The following is a 19,965-nucleotide window of genomic DNA, read 5'->3' on the forward strand; positions in this document are numbered from 1 at the left end:
CACATAGAGCGAAATATGTCAAGCCTGTTTTTCTTTAATAATTAAGTAATTTTGATGATTCTGGCTTAGAGATAATGAAAACACAAAACTCAGTGTCTCAGAAAATTAGAATATTGTGAAGAAGTTCAATATGTGAGTCCTCAGTCAGTGGTGATTTGGGGCCATGTCCTCTGCTGGTGTTGGTCCACTGTGTTTTCTGAAGTCCACAGTCAGCATAGCAGCCATCTAGCAGGACATTTTAGAGCTCTTCATGCTTCCACAAGCTCTTTGGAGATGCTGATTTCATTTTCCAGCAGGACTTGGCACCTGCCCACACTGGCAAAGGTACCAAAAGCTGGTTCAATGACCATGGTGTTACTGGGCTGGACTGGCCAGCAAACTGCTGACCTGAGCCCCATAGGAGTCTATGGGCTGTTGTCAAGAGGAAGGCCTGAAGGACGATATCAGAGCAACATGGTGCCGTAGGCTGATCACCTCCATGCCACGCTATATTAATGCAGTAATTCATGCAAAAGGAGCCCGACCAAATATTGAGTGTATGGAAATGAACATACTTTTCAGAAGCCTGAATATATATATATATAAATATCATTTTTTAATTGATCTTATGTAATATTCTAATTTTCTGAGACACTGAGTTTTGTATTTTCATTATCTGTGAGCCATAATCATCAAAATTACAGGTAATACATGCTTGAAATATTTCACTGTGTAATGAATCTATATGATGCACGAGTTTCACTTTCTGAAATAATTGACAAAAAATATTGAACATTTTCACATTGAGATGTGCCTGTATATTTTTAGATGGTAGCACTGCTTTATGTCCGGTCCTTTTACCTGCCTCTGTACACGTGCTGTACCTACCTGCTTCTCCATTGTGTGTATTAACCCTTGTGTTGTTTTATGTAACGCCCCCTGTCATAGACGTCTGATGCTGTTGTAAAAGTTGACATGGTGAGTAATTGTTCCCGTAGAAAATTGGCAATGAAAATATGTGCGCTGAAGTTATCTGGTGCCTCGTTGGGAACAAAAACAGAGCTGCTGATAATCACTTTACGTGTCTGACCTGTTTCAACAGACAGAAGAGGAGGGCGACAAAGAGAAAAAGAAGAAGAAGAAGAAAAAGAAGGGAGGGGTGGAGGAAGAGGATGAGACGGATGAGAGAGTGCTCGACTGGTGGTCCAAATATTTTGCTTCAATAGAGACCCTGAAGGAGGTTTGTCTGTTCTGTTAGAATATATTCTGTTTATGTCTGCACATTTTTTTAATTTGCCCTCAGTCTTCAAGTCCCATTAACATTGTCTTGCCTGGATTCCAGACCCTCAGAGCCCAGGAGGCAGCTCAGGCAGAGGCAGAGGAAAGAGAGGACCTGGAGATAGCTGCAGAGGCAGCAGGTATTGAACTCGACAAAATCAGCCGGGCTGGCAGCCAGGAAGCCCGGATGCCTGCTGCTTTAACTTCTTTTGAAAGGAATATCAGATTTTAAGTTGGGATTCTGCAAGTGAAGACACATTCATTAATATTTTCACATTACTTTAATTTATTTTTTTGTTAAGTATATTGATCAGCAAGAGAATGTAGACTTGTTTTTCTTATATTATTTGATATTGTGATTGTTTTTTGCAACTTTGGAGCAATCTAGAACAGAATTTCCTCTGGGATGATAAAGTTCTATCTTATCTTATCTTATCTTATCTTATCTTATCTCTTAAAGACTAACTATAGAGGAGACTACAGTGTTTATTATAAAGGGAGTAGTGAATAAGTGAATGAGTGAGTGATTTTGGACTCGTTTTCAGCATTAAACATACAGAAGCATTGTTATGTGCATCCTGCACTTTATCCTTTTGCTCCCACAAATTCATCCTTCATCTGTACTTTGATCATGAGTCCAACATTATCATATTCATGACCATTTCCTTCATCAGCATGACCTCCCAGCTCTGTAGCACACATGAAAGCTGGCTCATACAAACTCACTGAATTAACCAGCATTTACACTGACATGCTTACATTCATTATTGATTAAATTATGAACTGTTAGACTGCAATACGTGCAGCATACAACTTCTTAAAATATGTGAGATGTAGCATAAGAATACATATTGTTAAATTGAGCATCAAACTTAGATATACACTGTAAAAAACATGTTGTTTCTGACATAGTTGTAAAATTAACTACATTTCCTTTGAACCACAGTGGTTTTCCCTCTCACCGACCATTCTTTTTTCTCTGAATTTTGATGTTTTTGGTTCTAGGCAATGGTGGAAAGTAACTAAGTACATTTACTCAAGTAATGTTCTTAAGTACAATTTTGAGGTACTTTGTACCATTGTACTTTTTACTCCACTACATTTAGCTGACAGCTTTAGTTACTAGTTACTTTTTGGGTCAATATTTAACATGAAATGAATACATTTAAAGTGATTAGACATTTGTTTTTAAATTATATCTCATAACAGTATTTTTTTTAGTTAAAATGAGCCCTGTCTTTTCAAAATGAAAACACTGCTTGTATAAATGAATCAATACAAATAATATAATAATATATAAAACAATGTGAGTGGGTCCATTCTGCATAACAAGTACTTTTACTTTTGATACTTTAAGTACATTTTGATGCTGATACTTTTGTACTTTTACTTCAGTAAGTTTTCAATGCAGGACTTTTACTTGTAGTGGAGTAATTTCACAGTGTGATATTAGTACTTTTACTGAAGTAAAGGGTCTGAATACTTTTTCCACCACTGGTTCTAGGAGTGACTTTCTAGCATGTAAGAACATTTGACTACATTTGCAAGATGAGTTCAGGGAAACTTACTCTCCTGATAAATACGTCTGTCAGCTTTCATGTTGAATGACACGTGTAGTGTGCAACCCTTTCCACTCCTCTTCATGACTCCAACCTCCACTTCCACTCACCCCTCAATCAGATTTCAAACCCGATGACCTTCTTCTGAAAGGCTCCAAGACAAAAGAAAAAGGCAAAGAGAAGAAGAGCTCCAAGGACAAGAAGAAGGGTCAGGCTGCAGACGGCTCTGAGAAACGACCGGTCAAATCAAAAGTGGACGAGCTGGTGGTGAGCATGTCATTCACACGAGCACACACTGATATAAAGTCATGGAAAAAATGATTAGACCATTGTTTTCTTCAATGTATTGTTCATCTGAATGCCTGGTACAACTAAAGGTACATTTGTTTGAACAGATAAAATGATAACAACACCTCGTCACTAGCACCTACTGCTGCCCTAATGGCTCCTATGACACTATACCTTGATTGTTTCCCTTTTCTGTAAGTTGCTTTGGATGAAAGCGTCTACTAAAGGACTAAATGTGAATGTAAATTTGGTAATGAATGCTGAGAGCAGGGAGATTTTAGTGTTACACTGTTGTTTTCAAATGACTTAAGTAGCATAGTTAATAGTGTCACTACATTTACTACAGCAATGTAACATGGCCTATGTTAATACGCAACTGTACTAAGTGCTACAGTTAAAACCACTTTAAGTTCCCGCCCCATTCTATAGACAATTAGAGGAACAGTAAATGCCACATTAAAGTGGTGTACATCATCTGAAAACTGTGAACCTGAAGATTTGAGATGCAGCTCAGCACTGTGAATCTAATAAACCTACAACATTAAAACAATAACATTAAAAATTTTCTTTCTGTAGTCGAAGTCCATGCTCAACTATGTTCCACAAGTTACCATTTGTTATATGCATTTGTTGCTGAATAAGGCATTTTTCTAATATCAAGAATGTGTAAAAATGATCAAACCCCCTCCAGAATATTACATCAATACACCAAGACTTTTGTAACAACATCAAAAACCTTAGTCATTTTGGATTTTTCTGTTCTTAGTAGTGCTGAGAAACTCCATGAGTGAGGTGTAAAGACTCTTTGACCTGTAAGAAACACTCAAACATTTGAGTTTGCTATTCACAAGAAGTATCTGCTCATGTGAACCATGCCTCGCAAAAAGAGATCTCTCCAAAGACCTGCGATCAAGAATTGTTTATTGCATCAGACTGTAACAGGTTACAAAGTAACCTCAAAGACTTTAGGGGTTCACCAGTCCACAGTTAGACAAATTGTCCACAAATGGAGATTTAGTACTGTGGCTACTCTCCCTAGAAGTGAGCGCCACCCAAGTTCACTCCAAAGGCCCAACACAGTCCTCCTACCAGTTGGACATGCCCGGAACACCTCTAACAGGAGGCGCCCGGGAGGCATACTTACCAGATGCCCAAACCAACGTAGCCACTTGCTACCATTGGGGTCAAAATGAATTCCCAATTTTATCAAGGTATCCTACAGGTTAATGTCAGAGTGGCAGTCTGCCAGCTGAAGATCAGTAGAAGTTGGCTGATGAAGCAGGACAATGACCCGAAACATCAAAGTAAATCTACCTCGACTTCAAAAAAGAAAATCTGCCTTTTGGAGTGGTCCAGTCAGAACCCAGACCTCAATCCAATAGAGATGCTGTGGAATGACCTCAAGAGAGCCGTTCACACCAGACATCCTAAGAATATGGCTGCACTGAAGCAGTTCTGAAAGGAAGAATGGTCCAAAATTCCTTCTGAACGTTGTTCAGGTCTGATCAGCAGCTATCACAAGCGTTTGGTTGAGTTTATTGCTGCCAAAGGAGGTTCGACCACTTATTTAATCAAGGGTTCACTTACTTTTTCCACCATAAACTCCACTATAAATGTTTAATGGATGTGTTCTATAAAAAACATGACATATAATTGTTTGCGTGGTATTAGGTAAAGCATGTTGTGTTTGTCTATACTTGGGACTTAAATGCAGATCAGATCACATTTTATGACAAATTAATGCAGAAAACTAGGTAATTTCAAAGGATTCACTTACTTTTTCTTGCAACTGTATCTATCAACACATCTGCCAAATGTGGTGCTTCTATCACAAAATGAATATTTTTTATGATATATTAAACATAATTCTGAAAGCCCTTCACAATGTTGTGATTAACCTAGAGGTCACAGTAGCTCATTTTATACAGTGAGGTCAAGATTCAAGAAATTCTCTCATGGGCTCCTATGGGGACTGACATTATCTGACATGAATTAAAGTAGGCTCATTGAAACCACATGGTCTCAACTTTCCAGTGATAGCTAATTTATGTAATTTAAAGTTTAGGGAGCCCAGTATGCACAAATATTCAAAGACAGTGTGCAAAAACGAAAATGTTAATGCATGACAAAAACAATGTGGTTTTTGCCTTAAACTGCATGTTATCAACATGAAGTAGGCCCCTCTTTAGGTCTGTAAAGAGGAGACTTGTGGGAACCCATACAGCTCATTTTCATTCAGACATCATGATGTCAGAGGTTAAATTATCGCTTTGAAAATCGTCATGCCAGATTGCCTAGCAAAAAAAATAGCCTCACTTCCCACCGTATTACCGATATGATTTCCTGGCATGCTTTTTAACAATGGATTCCTTAGCTCTTCTAATTTCATAACATAGATGTAAAAAATTAAGCTCGCTACAGCGCCGTGAGCCCACCAGCTGGTTGATGAGCCCAATGTACCGCGGACGAAACATCGGAACACCAACGGATTCCATTTATTACTGAAACATGCAGAGGCAGTCTCCCCATTTTGTTTCATTTTCTTTAATTTGTTATTGTTTTACATTGTCAAAAAAATATTTTCGATTAACTTTAATGTAGTTAATATTTGTGGTGTTGTAAACATGTGAACAGCAGGTTGGAGGCAGCCCAGGTTCTATCTACTTGTAACAGCTGGCCACCATTTTGGAAAATTGCCGGCCATGGTCATCAGAATGCAAATATGCGATGGCCCAATGTCCAGTCTTTTTCTAAATATATTAAGCTATATGTGTACCAAATTTGGTGCTTTTATCACAAAATGAACAATAAGTTAGCTATGCCGCCCCACTACAGTGGTGAAGAATGATTGGTGTGTCCAAACTTTTGACTGGTAGTGTATATTGCAGATACAAAGACTTTAAAGACTTCATGTGTATGTTGACCTTTGCAGGTGTACAACAAGGAGCTGGAGAGTGAGTACGGAAACTTTGAAGACTGGCTGCACACTTTTAACTTGTACAGAGGAAAGGCCGGGGACGACGATGAACACGCCCTGGATGATGACAGGATTGTTGGCAGATTCAAGGTGGAAAAAACACTGATAAACAAATGCGTCCCGGCCAACAATAGCTGATAGAACCTAAAAATACACTTGTTTTTTTAAACCTGTTGTATCTTTTTCTTTAAACCAGGGGTCCTTATGTATGTACAAGCTACCACTGTCCGAGGAGATCACAAGAGAGGCGGGATTCGACCCTAATATGGGCATGTTCCAGAGCATCCCACATAATGACCCAATCAACGTCCTTGTCCGTGTCTACGTCGTCAGGGTGAGTGGCCTCCTTATCATTAAAAACTATGCAGCAGTTAAGAAGGCAAGGCAAGGAAAGTTTATTTGTATAGCACCTTTCAACAACAGGGCAATTCAAAGTGCTTTACACAAAACATTAAAAGCATCGGAAAGAGACATGTAGAATTACTTTTAAATATAAAAAATTAAGACTAAAAACAAGCAGATAAAATATTTAGGAAAAAATATTTAAGTTTTCAAATTTAACATTTTCAAATTGAAAGCAAGCTGATAAAAGTAGTCTTAGTCTTTAGTCTTGATTTAAAAGAATTGAGAGTTGCAGGAGACCTGCAGTTTTCTGGGAGTTTGTTCCTGATAGCATAAAAGAGCATAAAAGCTGAACGCTGCCTCTCCATGTTTAGTTCTGACTCTGAACCCAGAGCAGACCTGTCCCTGATGATCTGAAAATTATGGGTGGTTCGTAGCTAAGCAGAAGATCAGAAATGTATTTTGGTCCTTGACCATTCAGTGCTTTGTAGACCAACAATAGTATTTTGAAATAAATTCTTTGACAGAGAGGAAGCCAGTGTAAGGACCTCAGAACTGGAGTAATATGATCTACTGTTCCGGTCTTAGTGAGGACTCGAGCAGCAGCGTTAAGAATGAGCTGCAGCTGTCTGATTGACTTTTTAGGGAGACCTGTAAAGACTCTGTTACAGTTGTCGATAAACGCATGGACAAGTTTTCCAAATCCTGCTGAGACGTAAGTCCTTTAATCCTTGATGCATTCTTTAGGTGGTAGTAGGCTGACTTGGTAACTGTTTTAATGTGGCTGTTGAAGTTCAGGTCTGAGTCCATGACTACACCTAAGTTTTTGGCTTGGTTTGTGGTTTTTAGCATTATCGTTTGAAGCTGGGTGCTAACTTTTAATTGTTCTTCCTTGGCTCCAAAAACAATAATTTCATTTTTTTTCTTTGTTTAATTGGAGAAAATTCTGCGTCATCCAATCGTTGATTTGCTCAATGCATTAACTAAGTGCTTGTATTGGCCTATAGTCTCCTGGTGACATTGTTGTGTGTCGTCTGCGTAGCTCTGGTAGCACATTATGTTGCTATTCATGATCTGAGCCTGAGGGAGCATGTAGATGTTAAACAGAAGAGGCCCCAGAATGGAGCCTTGGGGAACTCCACATGTCATTTTTGCACGCTCAGATGTGTAATTACCTATTGCCACAAAGTAGTCCCTGTCTTTCAGGTATGATTCAAACCATTTAAAGAAGTCATATTAAACGGAAACAAGCAAATATTTCTCTGATTTTGTTCTGTTTTTCTCTGCCTCAGGCTACAGATCTTCATCCTGCTGATATTAACGGCAAAGCTGATCCATACGTTGTCATCAAGCTGGGCAAGTCAGAGGTCAAAGACAAAGAGAATTACATCTCCAAACAGCTCAATCCTGTATTTGGCAAGTAAGTTGGGAGAAAGATACTTTTCATTTTTCATTTATCCTGTATTTATTTCTCGAGAAATCATTGAGGGCAACCCCTCATTTACAATGAAGTCGAGTGCACAGAAGAAAACATAATGGAACAACAAACAACCCAGACAGAACACTTGAATAACATTAAAAACAGTTACAGTGAAAGGCAGAGTTATTGGTTATCATAGTTTTAAACTGGCCCATAGTTATAATTGTGTTGAGTTTGAGTGAATGTTGTAAGATATTCCAGGTAGATCCAGTAGAAAAACTGAAAGCAGTTTCTCCAAATTCAGTATTTGTCCGGGGATTGAGCATTAATCTAATCACTTGAACGTGTTGGATATTACGATTAATTTTAAAATAATCTTATTTGCTTTTAAAGCTTTGAATGGCCTTGTCCCACCTTACCTGCAGGGAGCTGCTGCACCCCTACATTTCCAACCAGTTTCTCAGGTCAAGAGGGGAACCAGCATTCCCAAAACTTTGGAATTAATTGCCGCTGCTTACCTCCTCAGTGTCTCATTTTAAATCTCTCCTTAAAACCCACCTCTTCTCTTTGGCTTTTAACACCACGTAGAGTGTTGATCTTATGATTTCATGTTTTTATGTGTATACATGCATATTTTATTTTGTGCGGGCAGTACATTTTATTTATTTTATTTTATTCTATTTTAATTTATTTTATCTTATTGTATTTTACTGTTCTATTGTTTACTTCATCTCTTTTTATTGTAATATCTATTAATTGTTGTGCAGCACTTTGGAAACCTTGTGTTTGCTAAAATTGTGCTATATAAATAAAGTGGATTGGATTGGATAATTACTATGTGACCAGTTTAGTAAAGAGTGCAGAGTGATAAACAGAGTCCAGTGGAGTGAGAGTGGAGGCAGAAGCATGTCTATATATAACATCAGCATAATCCAGAACTGATAGAAAGACAGCCTGAATGATCCATTTCCTACAGAACGAGGGAAGTTTGTTTTGTTTCTGTATAAGTATCTGATTTTTTGTTTTAATTTACTTGCAAGTATGTCAATATGAAATTTAAAATTGAGTTTGGGATCTAACTAGACACCCAAATATTTGTATTCTGAAACCCTTTAAATACTCCATTTAGTTTTAGTTAGTCATCTAAAAATATTCGGAACTAACCTGAATTCATTGTCCTCCTCACATTCTCTTTAAACTCTTAATTCTCGACTTGTCTGTGCGCAGATCATTCGACATTGAGGCCACATTCCCCATGGAGTCCATGCTCACGGTGTCTGTGTACGACTGGGATCTAGTCGGCACTGACGACCTGATCGGAGAGACAAAGATTGACTTGGAGAATCGTTTCTACAGCAAATACAGAGCCACCTGCGGCACTTCATCTAACTATTCTGTGTGAGCACCCATGTCTTTGATCCTCTACATGTTTTAATTACTGGTTTAGTGACAGTGCCATGTTATTAAACCAAGCTGTCTTCATTGTATCCACTTCATCATTTGCTCTACTTTGAAAATTTAAAGTCACTCAAATTTGTAGGCATCTTGAAAGCCCTCAAATTTGTCCTGAATTTGAATCATTTTAGTATTCTGTTCACTATATTAATAGCCGTGTTTCCACTACAGTCGAATACCCGAAATGAGGTGGTTCTCACTCGCTGAAACGCCCCTAATTTGAATATGAGCCGTCCCGAGCGGTCGTTTAACTGGACTTTTTTTGGCCCTGTCGAAGAGCAGGGCCGTTTTTCTCCCCTGAAAAAAGCCTGGTTGCAGGGCGTCCCGGTTGCTCACACTGGTAGAGCGTGTACCATTAAGGCTGAGTCCTCGCTGTAGCGGGTTCGAATCCGGGGTCCCTTTGCCGCATGTCTTCCCCTCTGTCTCCCCCTTTCTATCTGTCACTATCTAATAAAGCAGTAAAATGCCCAAAAATAATTAAAATAAATAAAAAATAATTGCCTGGTTGCTGATTGGATAGAACGCTAAGCAGGTTGTGACGCCACAACAACACAAGTCATTTGTAAAAGCCGGTGAAGTAGCGAGTAGTCACAAGCGACAATAAACATAAGCCCCTTTTATAGTGTGGTCCCGCAGATCCCTAGCCTGGCTAACACCAGACTATTCTCAAATGAGGTCTAGTCTGGCAACGAGCAATGGATTTCTCCGTAGAGGAGGTGTGGTTTACGATCCTCCAGAGCCGTTTATTGGACGCTTAGAATGTCTATCAAAAGCGTCTGTAGGTAGCTCTTAGCCAATCAGATCAGTTATACCAGATGACGTAGTAGAGCAACAGAAATGGATGTTTGTTGTGTGTGTGTCTGTGAGAGAGTGTTGTTTGCTGCTTTGCTCCCCAGTTCTCGCTTTCTGCAAGATTATTTATTTTCACGCTTTATTCCCCCTCATGTCATTCAGCCACACACATCCACTGATTTTATGGGCAATAAACAAGCTGCTGCGGGCCTCTCGGCGGCTCCGCTGTCCGCGGTAGCGGGGCTATTAGCCGTTAGCGGCTATTAGCGCCGCTAGCGGCTAATCGCCCCGCTACCATAACGCCGGTGATCTCAGCGGAGCCGCCGAGAGACCTTTCGCCTTTCAACTTTCGCTCTAAACTATTTAAAACACCATCTACAGCTAAAGAGAGTTTCGCGTCTGCAGCAGCCATGTTGGATCCGGAAAACTACAAGCTTCCAAGTGCCGAGTAGTACGCGTCATCGTCTTGCCGTCCCTCCCCGCTCTGTGATTGGATCCCTAAAACAGGGCTAAGAATCCTTCCTGGTTTCCAGACTGGATGGAGGTTCAAAATTAAATTCGAGCGCGCAAGGCAGTCTGGGTATACCCAGGCTAGCAGATCCCCGCTATTTTGCTGGAAAGATCTGTACCAGCTCTTCGCCTTAGGGTGTTCATAGTGATCCCGCAAAGGCGTGATATTCTGCCCTTTCATAGTGCAGTCCTGAACGAACTGTGCACAGTAGCACATTGCTAAGAGGCTAATAGTTAGCTTTGTAGCAGAACAGTGTGTATGTGCTGCAGAAGGTGTTCACTTAGCGACCTCCATTTGTTTACAACAAGCACCGGACACTCTGAGCACAGTAAGCGATGCTGGTTAATACACAATCAGCGGTGGACACTTTGTGTACAATTAGCATGCCCATTTATGATCGGCTACGCTGTGCACAGTTAGCTATGCTGGTTCGTTTATGATCAGCGGCAGATGTTGTGCACAGTTAGCGACGGCGGCCACAGTTGCGTCTCCAGTGTTTAATCTGTTGCATATGTGACGTCACGGTCGAAACTGTCGCTAAGCGATTACGCGTTGATGGAAAACCATACGTCACCTCCGGAGTGTGGTAAATCCCTCTGGGGCCTTTTTGTGATGGAGACACGCAGAGTGAGCGGACATTTGAGAGGGTGTGGCCTGAGACTTTTCCAGCGGCCACTCTTTCCCATAATGGAAACACGGCTAATACTTACTTTCTGAATGGCTCACATTCCTGAAGATTTTAAAAGTTTGATTGCCTCTTTATCTATCGATGTCAGCCATGGATACAATATTTGGCGGGACCCCATGAAGCCCAGTCAGATCCTGGCGAAGCTCTGTAAGGACGGCAAGATCGATGGACCTCATTATGGGCCAGGAGGAAAAGTCAAGGTGGCCAATCGAATCTTCCTGGGAACTACAGAGATCGAGGATGAAAATGGTACAGCTACAGTTATCTCCTAGACCTGCGGGATCACATAAAAGTCCCACGTAATATTAACCGTTTTTAAATGTCTATTAGATGTGATACCATTGTAATACCATATACAAGTGATTAGTTGTGGTTGTTGTTGTAAAGAGATTTATATTGTTTTTGTTTTATTCTTCCCTGTTTCCTTTTTAATCCTTAAAAAACAATATCCCTACATAATCAGACAGATTTCCCTCGAGAGCCGACTCAATGTTCACCAATCAAGCTCGTCTAGCAAAGAGTTTCACTGCACATTAAGCTTTTGAATTGCAACTTAATATTATACTTAAATTGAGGATATGTTGATCCTACAAACAATGTGAAAGCCATCAAATGTTGCCTATAATCTTCTGTTTGTTAATTTGTTTACATAAAAATAGACTATGAATGTCTACAGTAGCTTGTTCCCAAGTGTTTTGCTTACTTTTTAAAATCTTTTTTTGTTTGTGTCGGTTTCCCAGGTCTGAAGAAGCAGACTGAGGAGCATCTGGCTCTGACGGTGCTGAACCACTGGGAGGAGATCCCGAGGGTCGGCTGGAAGCTCGTCCCTGAACACGTGGAGACCAGACCTCTGCTGAACCCCGACAAACCCGGCATCGAACAGGTAGAGCCACGCTTCTCTCATGACACTTGTTGAAGTTATAGATAACTCCTAGAAACCAACCTTTTTGTCTTTTTTAGGGGGAGATAGCAGGTCAACAGTAGATGCCACAAAGATAAGATAAGATTAGATAAGAGAAGATACCCTTTATTGTCATTGTACAGACACCTATACAAGGAAATTGGTAATACCACAACTGAAGGTGCATTAGGTAAACAAGAATATACAGATAAAACGAGAATAAACAGATAAAAAACATAAATAAACCACTTCTACATAACAATATTTCATAGAGCTCCGCCCATTATGCTTTATCCACGTCCCCTTTCATAAAATGGACAGGTTGCGTACTTTGACAAACTCCTCCTGCAAATTTAACCCGATTGACTTCAAAGTTGATCAGTACCATTATAAGGCCTTTGGGATCAAAATGAAGGATCGTCACACTGTGTGGGCGTGGCATGGCGGCAAAATAGGTCTTTTTTCCATCTAACACGGGGTTGTTTTAACTTTGCCATACTTTGTCCAATTTGCTTCAGAACAGACCAGAACAAGTATGGCTGATGTCTTGAAAAAAACCCCAATAATTAAATAAAATAAGAAGGAGAAGGCAGTAAATATACACCATCTGAAAGCTGAAGATTAATTTGAGATGCAGCTCTATTCAAATTTTGAAAGGTTAGGGTGTATAAGAGGTTAAAACATTGTTATGTCTCATTCTCACAAGTTGTGGCAGCAACTTTTGGGTTGATATCATTTGTCACACAGATTTGGTGCAAAATTAAACCATTCTTTAGTTCACAGGAATTGTTAAAAAGGGTTGATAATCACTCCAAAATACCACACTAAGAGTACCACAACCAAAGGAACACCCTAGGAGAAACCTGCTGAGAAATCCCCTTACTATCAATAGACCTCAGTAAGCCGTACATCCACTGAATGCTTCTCTTTAGTTTTTGCTTGTTTCCAGTGGTGGAAAAAATATTCAGATCCTTTACTAAAGTAAAAGTACTAATACCACACTGTAAAATTACTCCACTACAAGTAAAAGTCCTGCATTGAAAACTTACGAAGTAAAAGTATAAAAGTATCAGCATCAAAATGGCAAAATCCTAATCTACCAACTAGCCCCGCTACCGCTCGCTACTGTAACGCCGGTGATCTGGCTACGAGCCGGGGGACAGCAGAGCCGCTGAGAGACCTGCAGCAGCTCGTCTATTGCCCATAAAATCAGTGGATGTGTGTGGCTGAATGACATGGGGGGGAATAAGGCGTAAAAATAAATAATCTAGCAGAAAGCGAGAACTGGAGAAGCAAAGCAGCAAGCAGCACTCTCTCACAGACACACACGCGCACACACACACACACACACACTGACACACACCAACACACCCGGTAGACTGTGAGCAGCCAGAGCCAGAACATGCTGCAAGAAAATGTTGCAGAAGCAGAATTGAGCATTTTAGTCCCAAAGTGGAGATGGGCTAGTCTGGCTATGTAAACATCAGTCATCTTCTTGCTCGATGCTTCCTCGAATTTCTGTCGCTCTACATACGTCATCTGGTATAATTGATACGATTGGCTAAGAGCTACGTACAGACGCTTATGATAGACATTCGTAGTGCCCAATAAACGGCTCTGGAGGATCGTAAACCACGCCTGAATGAATAGGTAGTATCCAGACTATATCTCATTTGTGATATAGTCTGGCGTCTGGTACAACTAAAGGTACTTTTGTTTTGACAAATTTAATGATGATGAACAACAAAAATAGCTCATACTCTCTCAAGTAAAAACTGATATCTAGCCATTTGCCATGGTTTTCTTGTTAATGATTTTGGTTATTATAAAAAAAACATGGAAAATGGCTCGATATCAGATCTAAAATTAATGTATTTTGAGGTATTTTTTGTTGTTATCATTATATTTGTCCAAACAACCCTTTAGTTGTACCAGGCATTAAAATGAACAAGAAACTGAAGAAGACAATGGTGGTCTAATAATGTTTCCCATGACTTTATATTCAAATATATATTGGATTATTATTATTGATGTATTTATGTAAGCAGCGTTTTAATTTTCTCAAGATAGAGCTCATTTTTCCACTTAATATACTGTTATGAGGTTAAATTCTAAAATTGTATAATCACTTTAAATTGATATTTTTTATGTTCTGTCTTGACCTGAGGAGTAACTAAAGCTGGCCGTTAAATGTAGTGGAATAAAAGTACAATATTTGCCTCAAAATGTAGTGAAGTAGAAGTATAAAGTTACATAAAATGGAAATATGTGAAGACAAGTTCCTCAAAATTGAACTTAAATACAATTCTTGACTAAATGTACTTAGTTAAATTCCACCACTGGTTGTTTCCTTTGGCTGTGAGCATTATTCACCCCTATTCCTGACAACCTAGCATGACATGTTTGGTACCAGCAATGGGCTGTCCATAGTCATCCTGTGGGTCTCTAAGTGTATCTTCTCCTCTGTGCGTTCAAAGGGCCGTATTGAGATGTGGGTGGACATGTTTCCTATGGACATGCCTGCTCCTGGACCTGCGATTGACATATCACCACGTAAACCAAAGAGGTAGGGGTTGAGCTTGGCCAAATAAGACAAACAACAAGATGAATTTGATGTTTTCTGTAAAACCAATGCAGATTTAATGGGAAAGATATTTCTTAATTGCATTCAAAGTGTCTAAAGTTCTTCAGTTTTTCCAACAGAATACGTACTTTAATCCCCAGGTTAAATGATGGTGAGTGTTTGACTAGTTAGCTCTCCATTTACTGCCAAATATAAGTACAACTGTGTGTTCCTTCCTCCCCCCCTTACCAGATATGAGCTCAGGGTGATTATTTGGAATACAGACGAAGTAATACTGGAGGACGATGATTACTTCACTGGGGAAAAGTCCAGTGACATATTTGTCAGGGGGTAGGTACAGCGGGACGCGGCCACCAAGCCTCGTCCCGTGGCTGTGAGCTGTGTGTGGATTTTTTTTTTGCAGTTAACCATTATTTTTTTGTTTTGTTTCCATTTTTGTGTGTGTGTGTGTGTGTGTGTGTGCGTTTTTGTGTTGTTTGTCTTTGTGTTTGTGGTGTGTCTCCTGTCTGTCTGTCTGTCATCCTCTCTCTCTCCTCCGGTCAATGCTCTGCTGCTGTCTAGCTTTGAGCTTCGTGTTGTTATTTGGAACACTGATGACGTAATTCTAGAGGACGATGCTTTCATGACAGGAGAGAAGATGTCTGACATCTATGTCAGGGGGTAAACACACGATTCCATTGCATGGCTCGTACAACTACCTCCCTTCCTTTTCTCCTGAAGCCCTGGAGTCATTTGTTTCTTCCCTTCCCCACTTCCTGTCTCAACTCTCCATCCAGCACGTAACCTCGCTTGTCTCAAACTCTCCAAACAGCACGCTGAAAACTATTGTCAAATGAAAAATGGGTTCAGTCAGGATCAAACCACATGAGTAACTTCAGGTGTACAATCATAATCATATTTATAGTCGTATGATAAAACAATCCACAGATACATGAAGATTTAAAGTTTGTTCATGACCAAAGTGCCTAGAGGGATAATACTATTTTCTATTATTTTGTTGAACTACATTTTGTTTTATATTTGTTTTTATTTGTTTTTATTTGTTTTTACATTTTTATTTTTCATTTTCTTTTATTCTTTTAAATTATAATAATTTATTTATTTAATTTTATTTTGTCAAATTACCATTTTATTTTAATGTTTTATACTACAATTTTCATTTATTTTGTCAATCTCCCTTTTTTCTTTTTTAAAGGTATTGTTTTATTTTATTTTGTTTAACTACATTTTGTTAATTCTCCATTTTCTTTCATTAATAAATTGTTATTTTGTTATAATTTTTAAACTACAATTTTCGTATATTTCTTTTCTTTTCTTCTTTAAACCTATTATTTTATTTTATTTTGTCAAACTTCAATTTTCTTTTATTTTGTTAAACTACATTTCTGTCATTTTGTTAGTATTCTATTTTCTTTAAATCCAATAAACTCCTATTTTCTTTTATTTTTAAAATAACATTTTCTTTAATTTTTCAAACTGCAATTTTATTTAATTTTTTCAAACTATTATTTTTATTTTATTTTGTAAAACTACAGATTTATTTAATTGTTTTAAACTACCTTTTTCTTTTCTTTTTTAAACCTATTATTTTTATTCTATTTTGTCAAACTACCATTTTATTTTTTAAAACTACAATTTTCTTTATTTTCTACCTTTTTTCTTTTTTAAACTTCATTTAATTTTGTCAAACTACATATATTATATTTTGTTAAACTACATTTTGTTTATTTTCCCATTTTCTTTTATTCTATTAAACTACAATTTTCTTTTATTGTTAAACTATTATTATTTTTAAACTACAATTTTCTTTTATTCGTTCAACTACCATTTTCTTTTCTTCTTTAAACCTTTTATTTTATTTTATTTTGGCAAACTACAATTTTATTTTATTTTGTTAAACTACTACGTCATTTTGTTAGTATTCTATTTCTTAAAATCCAATAAACTCCTATTTTCTTTTATTTTTGAAATATCATTGCTTTTCTTTTTTCCAAACTGTCCTTTTATTTTGTCAAACTGCAATTTTTTTTTTCAAACTACCATTTTCTTTATTTTTTTAACAATTATTTTTATGTTATTTTGTCAAGTTTTCTTTTCTTTTTTAAAACAACCTTTTACTTGTATTCTTTAAATCTATTTTTTTTTCAAAGTACTACAAATTTAATTTTCTTTTTCAAACTATTATGTTCTTTTATTTTGCTGAACTGCCTTTCTTCTACTTTGCAAAACCACCATTTTATTTTACTATGTTTATATTATTACTATTATGACTATTATTATTATTATTACTACTACTATTATTATTATTATTTTTTTTTTTTGTCAAACTACCATTTTACTATTTGTATTGAACTTTTACATTGGCAGGGCTTATAAAGATGGGGGATTTTTTAACTATATGTTTTAAGGTTTGTGGTTTGGTCCTGTATTGTGGATTCTACTTGAAATCACTTTACATGAAGACTTTCAAGATATTTTTTATTGTAATTTTAAGGGATTTGGAGCCTCTTGCATGTATATAAGTAAAGAATATGCATGGCGGTACGACAGAGCTCCAATGTTTTTGATAACATTGTCATGTTGCAGACTGGTCCAAGTACTGGACCTTTTTCATGGCAGACATGTTGACTTGTAAGATGCAGATACATTAACCTTTCATCCAATGAATTTGCCCCACATGAACTCAATTTACGGAATTAGTTTACTTTATGAACTCCAACTAAAGTGAATAGATAACACTGCAAATATTCACGGGATGGAAGTGTAATGTGACTGCACGCCTATAATAATAATAATAATAATAGCGCACTTGTGTAACTAATGACATTAATAACGTCTCATTAAGTGTCCCAGTAAGCCATGGCAGTACAGCATGCACAATAATAAATGCTCCTTAGAACTGACAACTAAAATGCAATGCAGCCATTATTGATGATGTTAAACGCACCTTTGCTTTACTTGTTAAGTGTCTACAATGAAAAAGGTCTTTTGATACTTTGCTCCTGTCTAAATTGGTTAATGTCAGTGGTTTACGGAGCCTCCTCACTCCTGCATCCCTTAACCAAATTCACTTCTCCCTCAGCTGACCTGGTGTCACCCCTGGGTGTGTCACCTCAGGACTGCACTGTAACAAACAGGATGCCATCCTTAAACAACTCAAAATACTTGGAGAATGATAAAGTATTTTTAGATTCAGTACTGTAGAGTTTAGTGGCTGACCAAGCTGTCTCTATTGATGGTAAAGAAGGGAGGATGGGGTTGTTTCCGATGGATCTGCTGTGATACAGTGGTTATTAGTTTATTAGCGGTCAACCGATGCTGATATTTAGAGAGCAGGGCGGCCGACGGCTGATATATAATGCCGTTATTGTGTTGTTTTTGTATTTGTTTTTTTTGCATTTGACAAAATACAACGATATAATGCTAATAACTTAAATTACGTTTATTTAACACATTAATGTCTGCATTGTCTGCAGGTTTCTTGTGTTAAATATAATTTTCTGCATTAGTTTCTAAAATAGATCTGCACTCCATCTGCAGTGCACTTGTTGTAATTAAAAATGTTTTTTTTTTTTTTTATCAACCAAATAAATATCTATTGTGTGTAATGGAAAAAAATGAAAAAAAAATGAAGCTAAAATATAAATAAACAAAAAATGTAATGAGAAAAAAAGAAATAAAAAAAACAAAAAAATAATAAAAGAAAGAAAGTTTTAAAGTTTCAATGAGAGAACAAAAATTTGTAAATTTGCATAAATAAAAAATAATGCAATATTGTTTGGATGTTAACTCACAATGGACAGATTTATGTTTGGCCATCTGTAATAATTGAGATAGAAAAAAAATCTGTATTTTGGTAAAAAAAACAAAAATAAAATATTAATGACAATGATCATTCTCTTTATTGAAGGATAAGATAGTAATCTGAGAATTTAGTTGGATGAAGATAACATCTGCAAACTGAAAGTCTCACCCTAGTACAGCTCACATCTGATTATTAAATAAAATATTTGGTACTACTTTTTATATCGAGACTTTGTGACGTAGAAGGAAGTGGGGCGGGCTCAGCAAGTGTCTGTTACTCTGCCACAGATGTGTCTGCAGACATTTTTTTTATAATCAGCCTTGTGAGCGTCGGCAGCAACCAGTGCCAAAATGTCAAAAAGGCATTATTTGGCTCAATAAATCAGTCTACCACTATCGGTTATGATTCGGTTGTTGGGTCACATGCGATCAGGCATGTTTTGGTGACATTGTGTCCTTTGTCAGCAGCTTGTAACCCCAGCCTAACACACAGGTACATCTAAAAAAAATTGACTATCATGAAAAAGTTCAATATTTTTTGTCAATCATTTCAGAAAGTGAAACTCATAAATTATATAGATTCATTACATGTAGAGTGAAATATTTCAAGCCTGTTTTTCTTATCATTTTGATGATTCTGGCTTAAATATACTGAAAACCCAAAACTCAGTGTCTCAGAAAATTAGAATATTGTGAAGAAGTTCAATATGTGAGTCCACAGTCAGTGGTGATTTGGGTCCATGTCCTCTGCTGGTGTTGGTCCACTGTGTTTTCTGAAGTCCACAGTCAACATAGCAGCCATCTACCAGGACATTTTAGAGCTCTTCATGCTTCCACAAGCTCTTTGGAGATGCTGATTTCATTTTCCAGCAGGACTTGGCACCTGCCCACACTGGCAAAGGTACCAAAAGCTGGTTCAGTGACCATGGTGTTACTGGGCTGGACTGGCCGGCAAACTGCTGACCTGAGCCCCATAGGAGTCTATGGGCTGTTGTCAAGAAGAAGGTGAGAGAAACCAGACGCAGATGACCTGAAGGACGATATCAGAGCAACATGGTGCCGTAGGCTGATCACCTCCATGCCACGGCGCATTAATGCAGTAATTCATGCAAAAGGAGCCCAACCAAGTATTGAGGGTATAGAAATGAACAGAAGCCTGACATTTGTGTTTAGAATATACTTTTTTTTAATTGATCTTATGTAATATTCTAGTGTTCTGACACTGAGTTTTGGGTTTTGATTATCTGTGAGCCAGAATCATCAAAATTACAAGAAATACAGGCTTGAAATATTTCACTCTATGTGTAATGAATCTATATAATATACGAGTTTCACTTTCTGAAATGATTGACAAAAAATATTGAACTTTTTCACGATATTCTAATTT

At 37.7% G+C, this 19,965-nt stretch overlaps 1 protein-coding gene across 1 annotated transcript in view; it reads left to right on the plus strand.

Annotated features, from left to right (window-relative positions):
* otofa (otoferlin a) overlaps positions 1 to 19,965 on the plus strand; it is a 129,112-nt gene that overhangs the window by 100,265 nt on the left and 8,882 nt on the right. The window contains exons 32-43 of the mRNA XM_059355754.1: positions 928 to 957; positions 1,082 to 1,219; positions 1,322 to 1,397; positions 2,938 to 3,083; positions 6,037 to 6,171; positions 6,278 to 6,415; positions 7,716 to 7,843; positions 9,071 to 9,241; positions 11,378 to 11,538; positions 12,030 to 12,172; positions 14,668 to 14,756; positions 15,006 to 15,104. Coding sequence (XP_059211737.1) covers positions 928 to 957; positions 1,082 to 1,219; positions 1,322 to 1,397; positions 2,938 to 3,083; positions 6,037 to 6,171; positions 6,278 to 6,415; positions 7,716 to 7,843; positions 9,071 to 9,241; positions 11,378 to 11,538; positions 12,030 to 12,172; positions 14,668 to 14,756; positions 15,006 to 15,104 — 1,454 coding nt within the window. The remainder of the gene's footprint in view (positions 1 to 927; positions 958 to 1,081; positions 1,220 to 1,321; positions 1,398 to 2,937; positions 3,084 to 6,036; positions 6,172 to 6,277; positions 6,416 to 7,715; positions 7,844 to 9,070; positions 9,242 to 11,377; positions 11,539 to 12,029; positions 12,173 to 14,667; positions 14,757 to 15,005; positions 15,105 to 19,965) is intronic.

The sequence above is a fragment of the Centropristis striata genome, chromosome 18, assembly GCF_030273125.1.
Source record: "Centropristis striata isolate RG_2023a ecotype Rhode Island chromosome 18, C.striata_1.0, whole genome shotgun sequence".
Classification (NCBI taxonomy): domain Eukaryota; kingdom Metazoa; phylum Chordata; class Actinopteri; order Perciformes; family Serranidae; genus Centropristis; species Centropristis striata.